Genomic DNA, 20,253 nt, shown 5'->3' with positions numbered 1-20,253 from the left:
GCTACTGGTCAATGAATAATGACCAACAACCAACACTTACATAAATTCATGAAAAGCGACGAGACAGCTGAATTTGCTTTGCTTCGACCTCAGTGAAATCACAGAAATGTTCATGAACTTCACGGAGCTCCACAAAATTCATTGGACTTAATGGGGAAGGAGGAACTAAACTATTTCTGACTGGACTATAATGGTACAATGGTCTTTTAAGTGTCCTTGAGAAAAGCTGAGCAACTATGCTGTACGAATTACTGTGGCCAAATATGTGAGCTGTGAGGCAGCAGTGCTAACCACTGCACCACCGCACCTCGAACAAGAAAAGGTGTAGACAAAACAAATACCACAAACAACATACAACAGATGGTCACAAATATAAATCACTATTCTCACAAAGTTCCATTCTTGGCACAAATTGGCACACGGTATTGGACTGACTCGTTCCGTTGTTTGAAGTCACGGCCTTGGAAATAGCAGAAGCAGTGCTTTTGTTTCCCATGAATCTGTTCAGATGCTTCGCATTTTCTTCTTCGATCAAGAAGAAAGAAACACCTTGTAAATAGTAATATACAGTGGTGTGAAAAACTATTTGCCCCCTTCCTGATTTCTTATTCTTTTGCATGTTTGTCACACAAAATGTTTCTGATCATCAAACACATTTAACCATTAGTCAAATATAACACAAGTAAACACAAAATGCAGTTTTTAAATGATGGTTTTATTATTTAGGGAGAAAAAGTCCAAACCTACATGGCCCTGTGTGAAAAGTAATTGCCCCCTGAACCTAATAACTAGTTGGGCCACCCTTAGCAGCAATAACTGCAATCAAGCATTTGCGATAACTTGCAATGAGTCTTTTACAGCGCTCTGGAGGAATTTTGGCCCACTCATCTTTGCAGAATTGTTGTAATTCAGCTTTATTTGAGGGTTTTCTAGCATGAACCGCCTTTTTAAGGTCATGCCATAGCATCTCAATTGGATTCAGGTCAGGACTTTGACTAGGCCACTCCAAAGTCTTCATTTTGTTTTTCTTCAGCCATTCAGAGGTGGATTTGCTGGTGTGTTTTGGGTCATTGTCCTGTTGCAGCACCCAAGATCGCTTCAGCTTGAGTTGACGAACAGATGGCGGACATTCTCCTTCAGGATTTTTGGTAGACAGTAGAATTCATGGTTCCATCTATCACAGCAAGCCTTCCAGGTCCTGAAGCAGCAAAACAACCCCAGATCATCACACCACCATATTTTACTGTTGGTATGATGTTCTTTTTCTGAAATGCTGTGTTCCTTTTACGCCAGATGTAACGGGACATTTGCCTTTCAAAAAGTTCAACTTTTGTCTCATCAGTCCACAAGGTATTTTCCCAAAAGTCTTGGCAATCATTGAGATGTTTCTTAGCAAAATTGAGACAAGCCCTAATGTTCTTTTGCTTAAAAGTGGTTTGCGCCTTGGAAATCTGCCATGCATGCCGTTTTGCCCAGTCTCTTTCTTATGGTGGAGTCGTGAACACTGACCTTAATTGAGGCAAGTGAGGCCTGCAATTCTTTAGACGTTGTCCTGGGGTCTTTTGTGACCTCTCAGATGAGTCGTCTCTGCGCTCTTGGGGTAATTTTGGTCGGCCGCCACTCCTGGGAAGGTTCACCACTGTTCCATGTTTTTGCCATTTGTGGATAATGGCTCTCACTGTGGTTCGCTGGAGTCCCAAAGCTTTAGAAATGGCTTTATAACCTTTACCAGACTGATAGATCTCAATTACTTCTGTTCTCATTTGTTCCTGAATTTCTTTGGATCTTGGCATGATGTCTAGCTTTTGAGGTGCTTTTGGTCTACTTCTCTGTGTCAGGCAGCTCCTATTTAAGTGATTTCTTGATTGAAACTGGTGTGGCAGTAATCAGGCTTGGGGGTGGCTACGGAAATTGAACTCAGGTGTGATACACCACAGTTAGGTTATTTTTTAACAAGGGGGCAATTACTTTTTCACACAGGGCCATGTAGGTTTGGACTTTTTTTCAACCTAAATAATAAAAACCATCATTTAAAAACTGCATTTTGTGTTTACTTGTGTTATATTTGACTAATGGTTAAATGTGTTTGATGATCAGAAACATTTTGTGTGACAAACATGCAAAAGAATAAGAAATCAGGAAGGGGGCAAATAGTTTTTCACACCACTGTATCTTTTGTTTTTATTATTTCACTGAGTTTTCTGTTGAGGGCAGGTGAGTGACATTCTTACATAATTAGCCATGCAGTGCTGCACTGCACAGGGATCAGTGTTACATATCCGGTAGTAATCCTCATAATCCTTTTTTTTTAATGCATGCAGGATGGAAATCTGGTGGTGCTTCTCGACATTTGTGGCTTTGGGGTCCATTTTTACCCTTTTAAGTGCACTGACAACCCACAAAGAGCAATCAAAGAACCCTGTGGGTTTAAACGACCACGAAAGGAAGAAGTGATCGGCTGCCAGCTGAGTGCATTTCCACATCTGACGCACCTGTGTGCCATGGCACACCTGAGGTTGCACTTACAAATGGCTATTTATTGTTCAAGCAGGCAAACAGTGACAGCACAACGACTGTGGAAAATTTCTGAAAGAAGGTGGTCGACGGCTTGCTGGCAGAGTATGTTGCGGTGCCTTTGGCAAAGTGAGGAAGGCCATCACAAAGAGCGGTGCCAGACAGGCTGACTGAGCGCCACTTTCCTGCAACATACAAGGCCAAAAAGTCCAAACCTGAATGTTTTGTGTGCAGCAACAGACCATTGAAAAGGAGGCACCAGTGCAACTCATATTGTAAGTGGTGCAGTGTAGCAATGCATGCAATTGGCAGCTTTGAGCGTTATCATACTTTTGAAAGATTTTGCTGTGTAACATGAATGCGGCTACGGTGGGCTGGCGCCCTGCCCGGGGTTTGTTTCCTGCCTTGTGCCCAGTGTTGGCTGGGATTGGCTCCAGCAGACCCCCGTGACCCTGTAGTTAGGATATAGCGGGTTGGATACTGGATGGATGGATGGACATATATGCGGTATGTACTGTATGTGAAATCACATAGTATGCAGGCTCATACAACATGCAAGATAGTGACATTTGTCAAAAATAAATGTTTTTGTTCATTGATGTGTTAAACCACTGCTTTGTGTTCTTTTTAGAAAAACGTGAGTTTTTGGAAAAATATTCAAAAAGAGTTAATGTGGTAAAGTACATGGAGTGCAGAATGTAAACTAACCTTGAAGCAAATAACTTGGGATAAAATGATTATTTTTCACTATTCTTAGCCATAGAATTCTCTAGATGTCTGCCCATTAGTGATTCTGGGAATGCTTTTCTGTATTTCCCTTCCAGGATATCAAACACTACTAACCAGTTCTGGGGTCCAGGATACGAGGAGGACCCTTAAACACTTCAGTCTTGACCTATAAACTGCCAAAACAAGTAAGCGTTGGCTCCAACTCATCTCAAACATTTACGCTCAGTTTTATGGGGAAGAGAACAATTGTGTCCCTGTGGAAAAGTGTTAGCCTAATGTTGCCTCCCTTCCCACCTGCACGGTGCCATTGTTTCGAAGGCCGTTGGTGTCCACCATTTTACTGCAATCCACTAAGAGGAAGCCAGAGACTGCCCTCCTATAAATCTTCCAGCACACTTTCCATAGCAGAAACATACAGGTGGCATACTGGGCTGGTGGGGATGGGTGGGCAGTTCCTTCAATGCTTCCCCTGTCTTTACCTTTTGTCAGAAGATACAGTTTCGATCAGGGGTGAGATGCATAGTTTTCAGGAGCGAGCAAGCGAGCGATCTTTCTTCTCACTGCTGACTTTAATTTCACTAAAGTACAACTTCCTTCAAATATTCTTGCCCGTCAGTCACCACAAACAGGTCTGCCAACATTTTAAGAATTGGTCCATGAAATACATGCGGACATCAGGTTGCCTTTTGTGATGTAAGGAATACTGCTAGATTGGGGAGATGCAGAACGAGTTCTTAAAATAATCACTTAACCAGCGGTTGCTATGGCTAGAGACGAGTGCCCGGTCATGTTGCTGTCTCCTTTGCCACCCTAGACCATCTCAGTTCTTCTCAGCAAAGACACTCATTTAACTGATGGCATCCCACACAGCAGCAGGCTCTTATTCCCAAGTTGCAGCAGCTACAGAGCAAGCTGATTGTCGCATAAATCTGGCAAATATCAAAGAGCTCATGGGCTGCCATTTTAATCAAACTGATCCCATTTAGTTAAACGCAAGGCACAGAAGATGTTTCCATTCATCAGTGATGTCTGCTTTCGCTGTCATAGCAACTAGTTTCTATGGCAACTTATGAACTTCAAATAACAAAGTAACCTCTGATGACACAGAAGTGGATTGTGTGATTTCTGCACAATTACCCGTTAAAGACGCCTTGTGCTGTCATCCACATGACTTATCTGCCAAGTTAAATATCAAACATAATCATTTCAAAAAGGCACACACGCTGTAAATCTTAAACGTGATACATGTGTATTAGCCCCAGCCCCTCTGAATGATGGCACTGCGTTAGCTTTCTCTCACACTTTTAAATACAGATTGCTGTGGCTTTGGATACCATCGGATCAGCACAGTACCCAGGGTTCAGCTCAAGCGTCTGCTCCAAACAGAGATCCAAGGGTCACGGACAGTACAGCGTGGCCTGGCAGCAAAAGAGCCATTGTGGCTTCAGCTTCCACTGACTCACCGTGCTACTGACAGGGGGAACAGCCGTCCTAACGCTGGCTCTAGCGCGTATAAAACGGACCTAATTAGCCAGTTAAATGACACATACGCTGCAGTAATTGGAGCTCTTTAGGGTTTGACTACAGTCTGCTCGGGCATTGGACCTCGTGTCAGGAATCGAGGGAGCAGGCAGCGAAAGGGAGTAGGCCTAAAGAACTTGGGACGCAAAAGCCCACCTACAGCAGAATATTTTGTACATTTCACTGACCAAAAATAGAAATCAAAGGCATTAACCATGGGCTTTTGTTCTGACTTCATATGGCAAACCAACTCTAACCTTTTAATTATATAAGAATAAGTGAATCCACCATAAGCCTTCTTTCTTTTTACATCACTGGAGACAGTTCATCATAACATGGTGTATTTACCAATCTTTTAACAACACGAGTATTAACTCAAAACGCAAGGAAAGATTGACCTAATTTATATTGAAAGAGTGAACTATATAAACAAATGCATTTAGTTATTGTCACACACGTGTGTCTTAGGGCTCTGATGGTGGTAATTCAACGGCGATCCACAAGATGGCAGTGTTTACTAATTACGCCTCTTCTCTCCCTCCCCCTACAGACTGGATGATTGACAACCCGGCCACCTCTGATGTCACATCCAATGTCCGTCCCCCTGGACCTGCTTCTTCCTGCCTGACCTGTACCTAACAGGAAGTGTCGCCATCTTAGCCAATCGAAACTGAGACTCGTGTCCTTAAGGACATTCTTTTGCTGAAAAGTATTTGCCTTGACAATATACTACGGGGTCACAGTGTCTCCCCAACTCTTTGCCTTGTCTTCTTTTACACTATATACATATGGACCATAAGAACTTTGACTAACAAGAGGAGATGGTTCAGTCCATCAAGCTAATTTGGTTAGCCAATAGCTAAGATGCCCCAATGTCTCATTCAGAGACTTTTTCAAGCTCATCATGATTTTTGCCTCAACTCTCTCTCTTAGTAGTTTATTCCAGATTCCCACAACTGTTTAGTGCTTCAGTTTTTAAACACTTCCCCTTAATTTTCACTTGTGTAATCCAAGACAGATTTGCTTCTTAGTTTAAAGAATTCTGCTGTATCCGTATCTTCAAGAATTTTGAAGACCTAGCTTAGGATCCCACACAGCCTCCTCTTCTTAAGACTGTTGAGTCTATCAGAGTTAGGCCATGTCCTTATGTAACGTGATGCACAGCTTCAAGTGCTGCTATGTCTTTCTTGTAGCGTGGTGACCACAACTGCATACAGTACTCACTAGTGCATTATATAGTCTGAGAATATACAGTACCTAAACTTCATTCAACTCAAACTAACCTAAGCTGCATCGTGCTCAGGGGTCTGCAAAGTCAGGGCCAGAGTGGCTATAGGCTTTTCTTCCATCATAACTAGAAAACAATCCTTGCAATTAACAAATCATAAAGGTTTCCAAGGGCACAATTGCCTTCATAATTCTTAATACGAAGGAGTCTGGAACAACCAAAGGTCTTCCTAGATCTGGCTGCCCAACCAAACTGTGCAGTCATGGGAGAAAGGCCCTGGTAAGAGAGGTGACTAAGAGGCCAAGGGTCACTTTGGCTGAACTTCAGAGAACCCGTGTGGGGACTGTAGAAACTTCCAGAAGGCCAACCATCACTGCAACACTCCACTAATCAGGGTTTAATGAATGACAGAGTGACCAGACAGAAGCCTCGCTACAGTAAAAGACACATGGAGGACACACGTAAAGACACACCTAAATGATTCTCAGACCTTGAGAAACAAGAATCTCTGGTCCAGTGAAACCAAGATGAACATCATGCTTGGGGCACACCAAGCACCGCTCATCACCTGTGCAACAACATCTTGACAGGAAAGCATGGTGGTGGCAGCAGAGGCTGGGAGATTAAACCACGTTGAGGGAAAGATGAATGGAGCGAAACAATGAGGCATTCTTAATGAAAATCTACAGTAGTGCAGAGCACTCTGGACCTCAGACTGGGTACTGGACAAAGACCCTAAGCACAAAGCAAACACAGTACACGAGTGGCTTAGGCACAACTCGAGACTTCACCTCAGTTCAGCATGACTGGGCAGACCCAAAAACAGCAGTCTCCATCCAAGGATCTGCAGAGAAGAATGGAAGAAAAACCCCAAATACAGGCGTGTGAAGACCCAAGGCAACTCCAGGCTGTAATCATCGCCAAAGGAGCTTCAACTAAGCACTGAATAAGGGGTCTGAATTCCTGTGTTGATGGGATATTTCATTTTTTTTTTTAATTTTAATAAATTTGCACCAATTTTGCTCTGTCATTCTGAGGTATTGAGTATCGCTTGATGTGGGAAAAATGAATTTAAATAATTTTAGCACAAGGCTGCAAAATGTGAAAAGCGTGAAGGGGTCTGAATATATTCTGATGGCACTGTGTGTGTTTGTGTGCGTATGTTGGCATATGTGTACTTAGTTTGAGCTTTAATAACTATGAACCACATACTATTATAATTATTGGAATAAACGTCCATCCATTCATCTACTTTACCTGCAAAAAGAAATCAGGTCAGGTTGGGGAGCATGCACTGGTACAGCGTGTTGCCGCTCCCACCACATGACAAAACAGCTCGAGCAGACCCACCCCTTGGAAATGACCATCTGTCCAATACAGCCAGCATCCCCTTGGCCTGGTCCAAATGCTCGGGTCTCCAACAATGAGGACCCTGTAAGCCGGATCACCCTCATTTAATCACGTCATATGGCTGTTGTGCCGTAACTGATGCTCCCTCACAATGCAGGTAATGTGCCTCATTCGGGTCTCCATGAGCAACCGCTCATTCGACACAAAGTCAAACCAGTGGTACCCAAGGATTTTCCGGAGAGACAAAGTACCAAAGGAGTCCAGTCTTTGTCTCAGACAGCGCCCATGTCTCGTAACCATATAGCAAGACAGGAAGCACCAGGACTCTAAAGACTTGGATCTTCATCCTTTTGCAGGGATATCAGAAGCACCACATAAAGAAATGTAATCATATTTTGCATATTTACATTTTCTTCAAGGGTGGCACAGTGGTAACGCTGCTGCCACACAGTAAGGAGACCTAGGTTTGCTTCACTGGTCCTCCCTGTGTGGACTTTGCATGTTCTCCCCGTGTCTGCGTGGGTTTCCTCCCACGGTCCAAAGACATGCAGGTCAGGTGGATTGGCGATTCGAAACCGTCCTTAGTGTGTGCTTGGTGTGTGAGTGGGTGTGCCCTGCGGTGGGCTGGCGCCCTGCCCGGGGTTTGTTTCCTGCCTTGCGCCCTGTGTTGGCTGGGATCGGCTCTAGCACACCCCTGTGACCCTGTAGTTAGGATATAGTGGGTTGGATAATGGATGGATGGATGGATATTTTCTTCAACTGGTACCCCAACCAGAGTTGCTTCTTGATTTGCACTCACTGGTGCGCCATCAGGATTTCTTGAACAATGAAATTGATTGACCTGCTCCAAAATGGATGGGCTGATTTTTTTTTTTCAATATTTTGGCTATGGCAATATGCGTTTGATTGCTATTGTAATGTACATATCTGGGAATAAATAAATTGTGGTTATAAATGAAAAATATGGATGGATGGATGGATTTCTCTCTCATGCTCAGCCTGCACAAATATAGCTTTGTGTGAAAGGCGATAGGATTACAAATGTTTGGCTTGCACCAGTCTATCTAATGCACTGTCATCCATGCCACCACACATCTGGGTTTAGACTGCAGGCTGTCAAGACAATTAATTGTGCATTCTGACACAGAAATAATTTAAGGCTGATATATATTAAATAGAAGGAGTCTAAGCGTCCGAAATGCTTCACTTGGAATGGCAGGATGGCGACTGCTGTTATTTTAAATCTTGTCAAAAATGTGCTGTGATAGAATAACAATTTTAAATGAGGAGCTGTGCTTTACACGTGGGCCTCTACTTGTTAATGACAAATGAAAGCTGAAGGAGTAGAAAACATTATGTTCTAGCAGGATACAAGAATCAGCATAATAAAATTCACTTTGTGGAGCTGGAGCAGAAGAACAAAGTGTGGGAGACGTCGTGTACATCAAGAAATTCAAATCACACATTTCTTTCTGCTTTAGGTTGTTACATACTTGTATGGTGGAGAAGGTGGGTTATAAAAAAGCCAAGACATTTATTATAATAGATTTTAATTAACCAATATGTGAAGACCTTTCTGAAGATGAAGACTCTCACAAGATTTGTTAAGAACTTAGTTATTAAAGCAGCCAGTTTTCCTAAACGTGTATCTTCGGCGAGAGGCATCAGATCAAAGGTTGGCATCAAACGCTATCCTGCTGGGATCCAAAGCCTCGCACTGGATAAGCACATTCAAGAAAGGAATGGATTAATGAGTGGACTTGAAAACGATGGACGGCAGGTGCCATCCCCGCCCCGGACTCCAACTCGCCAACTATGAGCTGTAAAAAGCACCTGAAGGAAAGTAGGGGAAGGAACTGTGCGGGCGTCTTTTGGGTAAAAGTGTTAGCCAGTCAACTAAAGAATTGTATATAACTGGAAACATCTTTTGGCATTCCCTAATTGTTCATAGTTTTAATCTCTAAGCAGTCTGGGAGTGCAGACCACTGTCATCTTCTGCAGCCTTTTATTATCTTAAAGTGCAACCATATTCTGTACACTAAACCTGTGATATGCTGTGCAGTTTAGGAATATTAATTACAGTATTCTGTTAATTTGTATTCAACACTAGCAAAGATTTACACCATGAACCAGATAACAATACGCAGGATTCTGCGACTACCGGAAATCAAGTTTGCAAATTAAATACTGAAAACATCAAGAACTACGTTAAAAGATCAGATCTTTCTGTCTACATGTAAACCAGTCCAGGGCACTGGACTCAAATCCCAGTTTGCTCCCTGAGATGTCGTCTCTCCAGGATTTTCTCACATATCTCTGAGGCGTCCATGCTGGGTTGTGCTTGTGCCAAGTGCTGCCACTTCAGTTTCCAGCCTCGCGTGACTCTATAAGTGGATTAAGACAAGGGACAGCTATTACGAGGTACTTAGCTATGTGATGGACTTGTTCTTTATAGCCACAAGGGATTTATTTGTTGGCCTTACAGGGAATTTATACCTGGAGACTATTTTAAAAGGCTGCATTTAGATGTGACTTGTTAAGTCCACTTAGTACCATTCAGAGACCATAAAATCGATTGATAAAATGATAGACCTCTCCTGCAATGGTCCCGAGTAGGATGAGCAGATTCAGACAATAAATTAACAGAACAGCACCATACAAAGAGTGACCGATTTATCAGGTATATCTGACGTTTACGCATAATTGACTTTTCCATCAGTGACAACATCTCATGTGCAGACAAAGCCATCTGATGTGGGTGGGGAGGTTAACATAGATGGCCATTTCTGGAGGGGACAGACAAGACTAAATATTCAAGACGGTTAAAAGCTCTTGGTCACAGAAGACAGATGCGCTTGCTTGAGTGTATCAGGACCAGCAACCCTACTAGGATTTTCATACATGACCCAAGTAGAATATCACCCAGAATACATTTTGGCAACAGTGGTCTTATAATAACAGGAGCCAGTGGAGGTCGACAGACCAATGCAGACTAACAGAGAGAAGAGAACAACACGCGGTGCCGAAAGAGACACCAGAATTGGTATCTAATTGAACGTGGCAGCCAGAGACTAAAAAGCTCTGAACGCTCCACTACTGTCATGGGAAAAGCAAGATTGTGAAATGTTACCAGGTTAAAGGGCATAGACACGGAACTGGAGCGTCTAGTCTGACTAATTCAGGTTACTGGACGGAGACAAATGAACAAAATGGTATGAGCTGTGGATTGTGTCTTAATGCCACGCGGCATCTCAACAGGATAGCCATGGTCGATCAGATGTCTCCTTTCGTGGCGGCAGGATAATGCTTCATGGAAAGTGATGGAATGGGGTCTGGAAGATGACAATGAGTTCAGTGTAGTGCTTTGGCTTCCAGGTCACCAGAATGATATGGTGGGAGGTGTTCCACTACGGAAAGGCTCATGGGATCTGACACGGACCACCATCCTTCTGCTTCATTTCTGACCACTCACCAAGCTGACAAATTCAGGCTGTGGTTTCGTATAAAACGAGGGTCTGCTTGCTATGCGGTAAGTGTACTTGTCACCGAGCTGCTCTTCCCAGTCCTTTCCTTAAATGTTCACTCCTAGTGGTAAATTACAGATTTCTTCTAACACAAACACGTGATGCAGATTCATCTTCATACCATTCGTTGGCAAATTTCAAAATTTGACATCAAAGCAGAATATGTTAAAAATGCTCTTGAAGCTGCACTGGGAGACATGAAAGGTTGCTTAAATGGATGGGATCCATGATAGCCAGTGTCAGGGATGCCATGGGCAACGACCCGGCCGGGACGCCGTGAGGGACCGGATGTGGGTCTGCGCCCACCCTGGATCACGTGGGAGCCGCCGCCCTGGTTGCTTTGGGGGCCACGGGTTAAAGGCATGGAAGCCCCACCCTTGCAGGGGCCCATGGTCACCGCCAGGAGGCGCCCCAATGCCTTGGGGACCTGTTACCTCAGCACTTCCACCACACCCGGAAGTGCTGGGGGGAAGATTAAAAAGGACACCCGGTGAGCTGCTGGGAGAACAGTCGGCACTTCCGCCACGCTGGGGCGTGGCCAACGGGGGGAGTGTCGGGAACACCTGGAGCTCATCCGGGACATGGATAAAAGGGGCCGTCTCCCTTCATTCAGGGCTGGAGTCGGGTGGAAGAAGGACAAGGCACGAGAGGAGTGTGGAGGCGGCCCGGAGAAGAAGGCATTGAGTGGCCAGGACTGTGTGTTGGGGTTTGTGTTGTGCACAGACTGAGCCTGAGTGACACTTATTTGTACATAGTTGTGTAAAAATAAACGTGTAATGGTGTAAATCAACATGTCCGCCTGTCTGTGTCCGGGCCGGGTTCACACCAGCCAAAAATGCCTTGCATGCTGGTGCCCACTGTATTGTAAAAGGGTACAAGCACGCCGCAGGTAACCGAGTTAGCCGCAGTACTTAACTAAATATTCAGATTGCATTCAGCCATTTGCCGGTTACCCATCAGCCAGCTGCGTTATTCTGTACATGGAGCTGTCGGTTTATTAGGCACACCCTCCACCTTCTCACAAATTGTACACTTCAACACTTCACACGTCAAGTGATTGCGGCGTGTGGCATCGATCAGGCAGTGCCATGTTTCTAGCGTCTGTTAGTTTGCAACTGAGCATTGGAATGGACCTTAGCGATACTGAGAATGGCATGAGAGTTGCTGCTATCTATGTGTGTCGGTTTTAGCAGCTCCCAAGTGCCCGTCATCGTGGGTTTTGTATGCACAACTGTTTCAAAGGTTTACCGCCAACGAAGCGGAAAGTAAGTAAACTGCCAGTGATGGATAATATGAAATCATCTTATGGATCCGAGGGATCAAAGGAGAGCCGTGAGCATCACACAAGCAGACGGCCAATCACATCCAGATTCATCTCAGAACGCACCACATGACAGACTTTGTCTCGATAGCCTAAAACAACTAAAAGATGAACGTGGTCATTTATTAACAAAAAGGAAGCATCAATACTTTTTCACCATGCAGACGGAAGGGTCAGAATTTGGTGCAAGCAAAAGGAGTTCATGGAGCGAGCCTGTTTGGTGCCAACAGGACCAGCCCTTGAGGGGCCTGGTGGGGGCCTACGGACATAAATCCCAGTGAAGAAGATCTGAATGGCAAGGCGTTCATCCCTTCATGGCCAGAGTTGAGGCGCTTTCTAACGGACACTTCCAGCATGATGCTGCACCGCGTCACACGGCACCGGATGACTCCCAGGACGTGACGATGAGTCTCCACAGCTTCACTGGCCTGCACATCCTCCTCTGAATCTCGACTCATTTTTGTGGGGCTGTTCACAACGACTGAGCGCCACAATCACTTCCACAGGGTACAAGATCCCTGAGCCATGCTTTTTAGCACCTTGTTGAATTAATGCCCAGACAAACTCATGAAGGCCAAAGGAAGTGCAGCCTCATAAAGTGGCCACTCAGTGGATGCCTCTACAAATTAGTTTCTCACAAGAGTGTGAAGATGACCGCTTGCTCCGTCTAACCAGGACTCTTTTTCAAAGCCAGCTTCACAAGGATGACTTTCTCATCTCATTGACGGTGGTTTGCTCACTGAAGTACGCTCAGAAATCCCAAACAGTATTTTTTCTTTTTTATTTCTAACGATGCTCCCGAGATTCTTGAGACAGTTAAATCAAATGCAGCAGCTTGGCATTAACTGCCGCAAGTTGTCTACAGCGATGTGCCTCAGATCTTCCGATGGACCCATTCTTTCACTTCTACACACTAACCTGCCTGTCATTTGTCACATCACTGAGCGCAACACAAACATCCGAGTCCGAGTGAGGCGCTTGAAGGTAAAGACAAAACATCACATGGAAGTGCTTACCTTAAGACGTTCTGAAACACCATCATTGAAGCTAATGGTAAACTCCTCAATTTTGGGGGCCTTTGGCTTTCCCTTGATTTTCTGATCAGTCTGATATTCAGTTCTTGTTTTAACGACCACCTAGGAAGTAGAAATGTGACAATGAACCACACGCGAATCCACACGTGATGTGATCAAGACCTGCAGCTGAGGGATCTTCATCGCCCTGAACATGTGGACCGTCAGCGGCCTTCATCGTGGGCTTTGTCACTCTACCCACCGTGCCACATTAAAAGAGATGACTCCTTTTATTGCTAGCTGAAGTACATCCCTGCCTGTGCGCGTCTCAAATCGATAAAGTCCAATTTCCAAGAGCCTATTTCAACGAGCTGCGGCCTCCCGAGGGGCTCTGAAGCACCGTTTGTTTTATCGCCTCCCCTGCACGCCGTCTCAGGCCACTCCGCGTCTCAATTATAAATAGCAGACGAGCTAACTGACCACTGAAGACTCTGCAATCGACGTGTTGTCAAGCTGAGGTACATTTGTTCATTACACTTCCACCCATTTCTTCTAAGCATGTCATCCTCCAAGAAGGTCATACAGAGTGCCGGCCTAACACATTTGTCTTAAGGTACAACAAGAACAACCAAAAAAAAAAGAAATGGAAACTAATCCAACCCAAGACAGTAACTCCATGAATGGATGGTATTTCAAAGCTTGGTTAAAATGATAAACACATACTACAATACACACAGGACCTCTGGGACCACCACACACTAGAAAACAGTGAGTGTGGAGATGATGCACCCTTCATAGATCTCAGGTCAGGTTGGGCAGCTTGCACTGTTACAGCGTGTTGCCGCACCCACCACACAATGAAACGGCCTGGTTGGCAACCCCCCCAAGCGGACACGCGGCCCAGTCTCACCCTCTGGAAATGACCCTCTATCTGCCGCAGCCAGGTGTCACATGGGCGACCCCTTGGCCTGCTCCAGCCATTCAGGTCGCCAACAGTTGGGATCCTGCAAGATGGATCACCCTCGAGGAATCACACCACATGGCCGTAGTGCCGTAAGTGACGCTCCCTCACAATGCAGGTAATGTGCCTCATTCGGGACTCCGTGAGCAACCAAAATCAAACCAACGGTACTCAAGGCTTGTCTGAAGAGACACAGTACCGATGGAGTCCAGTCTTCATCTCAGGTCACTGGATAGCGTCCATGTCTCGTAACCATATAGCAAGTTAGGAGGCATCAGGACTCTAAAGACTCGGACCTTTGTCCTTTTGCAGAGATATCAGGAGCACCACACACCTCTTTCTGGTGACCTCATGACTCCCAATGCTCTCCCATTCCGTCTACTGACTTCATAGGAAGAGTCACCAGAGACATGAATGTCACTGTCGAGGTAAGTAAACCTCTCGACAAGGTCAACACTCTCTCTGCAGACAGACACACCACTGGTGGCTCTGCCTAAGAGGACATTAAAGACCTCATTGAAGTAAATATGAAGGTTCCAGCACGTTTTGGGAAGAAGAAGTCTTTCCATTTTTAACAATCGTGCATGTAAAAAGAAAGCCAGCTCCTGGGACAGTCTCTCCTAAGCTTGTGCAATTGGCTTTCGTGTCCTTCATGACTACAGTTCCAAGCAAGTGAAGAGGCACAAAGAGAGCTTTGGCTGGCACAACATTAAAGCAAACACGGGTAAGGCTCCAGCTGCCACACAGAATGAGAATTACTTCTGGACTGCCTGGCAGATTGATCTCAGTAGTTGGCATTTTATCGAGAAAGCCCAAAGATGTTAGCTTCTTGAAGAAAACATCAGATAAACAGAGCTGAGGGAAAGCAGCTCATATTTTATGCAAAACAGAAGGTCTGCTGCAGTTTCGACAGTTTAGTTTTGTGGAGGTTGACTTTGGTTTCTGGCCACTGGAAGGGTGGCTGCCCTGTGGTGGGCAGCGTCACTGTCCTAACTGGCACCAAACGGCCACAGTGGACTCCACATATCTCTGTTGCACACCTGCAGCCTCCTGCTGAAGACACGGCCACCATATCTGTGGCACTCTGCCTCGCCGCACTAACGAGGAGCTGTGATCCCGCCGTCGCAAATCAAAGTCTGACAGGTAGGCTCTGCCAGTCAAGTGAGGATTTGCCAGCGAGATGACAGGTGTTCCCCTGGGGCCACATCACAAATCTCTCTGATCCCCTGTTAGGTGGTGTGTTGGCTCGTTTGGTACAGACATTCTCCTTCCCTCTTATTTAGCACTTGTTTTCTGAAATAAGCCATCCAGCAGATCTAGGGAACCTGCTGCAGTGCTGTCCTGCACTATTTACCCGCACCCCATCACTGATTCCACTTTCAATTCACCTGCCTATCGTGTTATTGTTCTTGACTATAAATGATGCCATGTAAAAGCCCAGTGAAGGACAGCTCGAGAATTACCTTGTCTGGAGCAGAATACTGCAGATGGTTTACATCCAAGGGTGCAATCAGAGGAACATTCTGAAAGCCATCCTCCGCACTCGCCGGCTTGCTGTCTTTGTCATGTAAATTACTCCCTAATTTCACCATCTTCCAGCAGATTCCAAGCCTCTGAATCTTCTGGCTCAACTAGAAACACAAAAAGAAGGATTTGATTTATAATCGTATCTTACATACGAGGACAGTTCTGTAAGCAGCCTACGTTGCGACACCAGCCTCCTCATTGCACAGCCGGCAGTTGCTTTCAGATGTCATTTTTAACAGATTCTCTTGCCACACGTCCCCCGGCATTGCGGGGCCAGCAGTTTAACTCGCAACAACGAAAAACACTCGTGTCTTTTTTTTCTTTTGAATCTATTATTTTTTCTTTTTACATTTTTGCAATCAAAACGCGTTAAAAAAATAACCAAAAATGTTAGGGATAATCGTAATAAAACATGATTGTAATGGCTCAACTATGAGACGGATGTTAGAAGCGGCTCCTCGTAAAAGTCAGAGATTGTAATACAAAGTAAAATAATACATTCATAGCTAGATCCCTAAATCCTCTACCTGTCCGTACCTCATTCGCCGCTAATTACAGCACAACGATTTGAGCCCCGAAATCGGCGGACGCCACTACTCACCTTAAGCGAAAACCTGCACTCCCTCACCTGAAGAAGCCAAGGCAGCAGTGCACTCGCCCGAAGCAGCGCGCCACCAGTGGGAGGAGAGCAGACCGTTTGCTGTTCCCATGCGATGCTCACGCAGCAGCTTCGGCTGAGTTAGCAGTGCCATCCAGTGGCCCGAGAGCGCAGAACCACAAGGACTGCGAGCAACTCTCGCCATCTACCGGCGGCTGTTTGTCTTGCTGCCCCTTTCGCCCCAAACCCCATATACAGTATCGTTTTAAAGGCCTGAGATGCTTTACTTAATTCACATACAATACTTAATGTGTAGTGAAACAATGCATTGTCAGAAAAATCAGAGAAAAATATTATTTGCTTTAGAACAATCAAACGACCAAAATAGTATTAAAAACAATTAATAAGAAACGAAACCTGGCTGAGTGCACTCCTATAAATACCTCGGCCAGTTCAGATTGTCCTGAAAGAAATCTTTAAACACACATTGTGACTGACACCTTAAACAGATTCCAGGGATAAAGTGGATTTTACAAAGTTCCATTATCGGTATACGTACTGTAGTCCGGACCTGAGGAGTGTGTCCCACAAAGTCATTACAATACAGTGTATACCTGTCATTAACATTGGGAGGAGGGCGCAAAATCATAGCGATTATAATAATCATAATAATCATAATAAACAAAGTGACAAAGTATAGGAGACGTGGCAAAATAATATTAAATGATCAAAACAGAAACTCGACTGTGCCAGTAGACTTTGAATACATTCCTAAAAATGTTCTTCGAAGTATAAGCATCTCCTCAAGTGGGCTTACTTTAAAACTCGTCTTAAAAGTCTCGTATTCAATTGTTCACCATCATCAATGACTTGATGATTCAATTCTTCACGTTCGTCATAGTCGAATTTCTCTGCGACTTTTCTCTAGTACCACTCCAGTATTTCTGACATTTTTTTTAAATACTATATAAATTAGGCCCTGGACGAGTAATGAATTGTTTTATTACGTCATTATGGTAAACAATGTTACCTGTCCGGAGGTGTAGAGACTGCGAAGGCACAAGCAGAGGAGCGTCTCCCACACACTGAAAAGAGGACAAAGTGTTCTAGAGCAGCAAAGGAGTTTCCCGGAGCAAAAAAAAAAAAAATCGAATCCATCCGTTAATCCACATTTACTTTACACTCAAGGCCGTTTCTGGGCAAATATGGTCTAGACACGCACCCTCTCGTGGTCAGTCCGCATTACTGTATCGCCGTGTAGACATTTCCTATTCGTAATTTCTTTAGAAAAAAATTGTCTGAACCGGACTGGAACACAATGAAATGTTTCTGTTGTGCGCCTCAGCAGTGCATACACTGACTGTACTTTTCACAGCACAATTTGTTGTCCACAATCGGCCCTGGACGATGCGACATTTTTTTTAAAAACAGCACAGACATACGAACGGTCGGACTCAAAGCAAATGTTCGATTGTAATGTTTTATATTGTTTTCGCTTACTAGCGATGTTCGGTCTTAACGTCTGACGACTTACACGGCCTAACAATAACAACATCAACAATGATGATGCCAATAATAATAATCCTCAAACTGTAGCATGCCGAAATAAAATTAAACGATCATAGCGGCAACAGGATTGCAGATCTTGAATGAATTGCTAAAAGCTGATTTTACCCAAAGTATGATCGTCTCCTAAATGGATATACATTAAAATTTGCGTTAAAACTTCTGTCATTATTCTATTTCTTATTTTCTTTAGAGAACCGTTAAAAACAATAAATAAAGACTACTAATACAGCCCGATTCCTACTTAAATTCTGAAATGGCACCCCTCAAGAGTGTATTTTTCTGAGACAGTCTTGTAAGCAGATTTTGCCGTAACTGGACATTCTCAAATTGTGAATTCGAGGTCCTAAATACTTCGCTGTTCCCAGTCCTGTCTCTAGATCACGATGTTCAGGTCTGGCAGTGATGATTCCTCTCAAAGCAAAAGGGCACCATTTAAAACTTCGCCTAGGGCAGCAAAAATCCTAGAATCATTACAGTTAGAGTGAGGTTAGATTATTAATCAGGCAGCTATGAAGGGACACTAGGCAGTAGGGGTCCAAATGGTGAGGTGCACAAGAAGAGGTCCAGTCAACTCAGGGTTCGAAGAGTAATAATGTGTGACATCTGTTGTTTCAATAAAGTGTAAAGTAAATTGGGAATTATTCCAACAGGTCATTGGAATGTTACGAGTAAAATCCAACATTCGCCTAAGAGAAGAAACCAACGAACCAAAGGTGATCATCCAGCCAGCGGTTAAAGTATGGCAAGTCGTTTTAACAGTCATTCCTTTAATTTAATATCTGCTTTCAAAAGGTTGATATCATGAGTTTTAAATTTGATATCAGCACTTAGAAATTTGGTGTTGGGTTTATAAAATTTGATATCAAGCTTTTGTCATTTGATATGATAGTTTAATGTTAACATATATGTGTTTTAAATTCTCACATTATATATTGTCATTTTGATGTCACATTTATGAAATTTTATATCAGGCTTATAAAATTTGATATCAAGCTTTAGAAATTTGAAATCATGCTTTTAAAATCTGATGTCAAATTTGAGGATGTTGACATCAGATTTCAAAAGCTTGATATCAAATATAAAGCCGATGATATTAGTGTTGTAAATGATTTCAAGCTTATATCAAGTAAAATGGATTAAATGTTAAAATGGCCTGCCATATTATGGGCATATAAGCAGCTGAGAACGCCTAGACGATAATGAACTGGGCGCTGACCGCAAACACAACTGGTTCTGTGGCTGACGAATGCACATTTATATGATGTGAAAGATCTGCCGTGTGTCAGGGGACCTTCAGCCATAGCTGTCATTTCAACAGAATGCAACGTTTAAGGTCTTTAAATGGAGCCCCACTTACAGCAATCTGCAGCCAGACCCCTCTCGGGTGTCTGGACGTGGAGGATGTGATGGCCGCATGTGATGTGGGCAAAGCCTTCAAACTGGGATTTTGAAAGATTTACCAGGTCGAGACTGGGGCAGGGTGAATTGGGGGGCTCCATGGAGTTTTTTGCCTCCAGCCCTCCTAGTCCCTAGAATCACATTTGCCTGACACTAACTTGTCACCTTATTCCATGCACTGGTCAAGCCCTTCAGGGTGGGCTTAGTCCAAACTAAATGACCCTCAAGTGCAAGACCTGGTGATGGCCCCTGTTCTTTAAGATGATTAAAATAATAATACAATGTATAAATACATAGCAGTGAAAAGTCTAGACATGTGTAGTCAATGACACATATTTGTTTATTTCTACAAGTTTTTACATTTTAAAGCAATCTAAATCACGAAAGAGATCACTTGAAATTATGCAGAGGATAAAAAAGTTGTGAACAAACCAGGAGACCCCCCTTTTGACAGTCATGCACAAGCGCAATTATTCAGTCATTCCCACCTGTCTGTGCCCAGTTTAAGGACACAACACACACCACGACAAGTCATGCCAGGGGACAATGGCAGCATACTAACCTTTCTCTTCTTATTTTCACGGCAAGAACGAGGAGCCACCGCCGTAATACCACCTGGACGATCCAAAGAGCTGTAACACTTCCGGGTTCCTTTCTTCCCTCTGGTCCCCATTTGATGACGTCAGCCACCCATCCAGCACCACGATTTTCCCAGCATCCCACTGTTTAATTTCCGGTCCAACCCCATAAATTGTCCATCTTCCCATCCTTCTATGTCTTTTGAGTTTTGTAAAAATGATTGACCAATTTTGTGTTGCAGTATACGGGGCTTAGAACCTCAAACCTTCATGCTGTGTCTGTCTATCTTTACAGATTGGCGTAGCCGGCAGGATAAAGCCCGAACATGTTGAAAGGGCAGGACTTAAACACAGTCCTAACCACTTTGGAGAACGAGCTCTAGGTGGTCAAGATGGACCAGGCCGCCACCAAGATGGAGCTT

General features: G+C 44.1%; 1 protein-coding gene across 1 annotated transcript in view; it reads right to left on the bottom strand.

Annotated features, from left to right (window-relative positions):
* Positions 1-16,393, bottom strand: part of nsg2 (neuronal vesicle trafficking associated 2) — a 62,042-nt gene extending 45,649 nt beyond the window's left edge. The window contains exons 1-3 of the mRNA XM_039774897.1: positions 16,290-16,393; positions 15,625-15,792; positions 13,204-13,323 (exon numbers count right to left, since the gene is read on the bottom strand). Of these exons, the coding sequence (XP_039630831.1) occupies positions 13,204-13,323; positions 15,625-15,753 (249 nt within the window). The 5' untranslated portion in view covers positions 15,754-15,792; positions 16,290-16,393. The remainder of the gene's footprint in view (positions 1-13,203; positions 13,324-15,624; positions 15,793-16,289) is intronic.
* Between the last annotated feature and the right edge of the window lie 3,860 nt (positions 16,394-20,253).

Source organism: Polypterus senegalus, chromosome 13 (assembly GCF_016835505.1).
Source record: "Polypterus senegalus isolate Bchr_013 chromosome 13, ASM1683550v1, whole genome shotgun sequence".
NCBI classification, from domain to species: domain Eukaryota; kingdom Metazoa; phylum Chordata; class Cladistia; order Polypteriformes; family Polypteridae; genus Polypterus; species Polypterus senegalus.
This window is presented reverse-complemented; position numbering and strand designations above follow the sequence as displayed.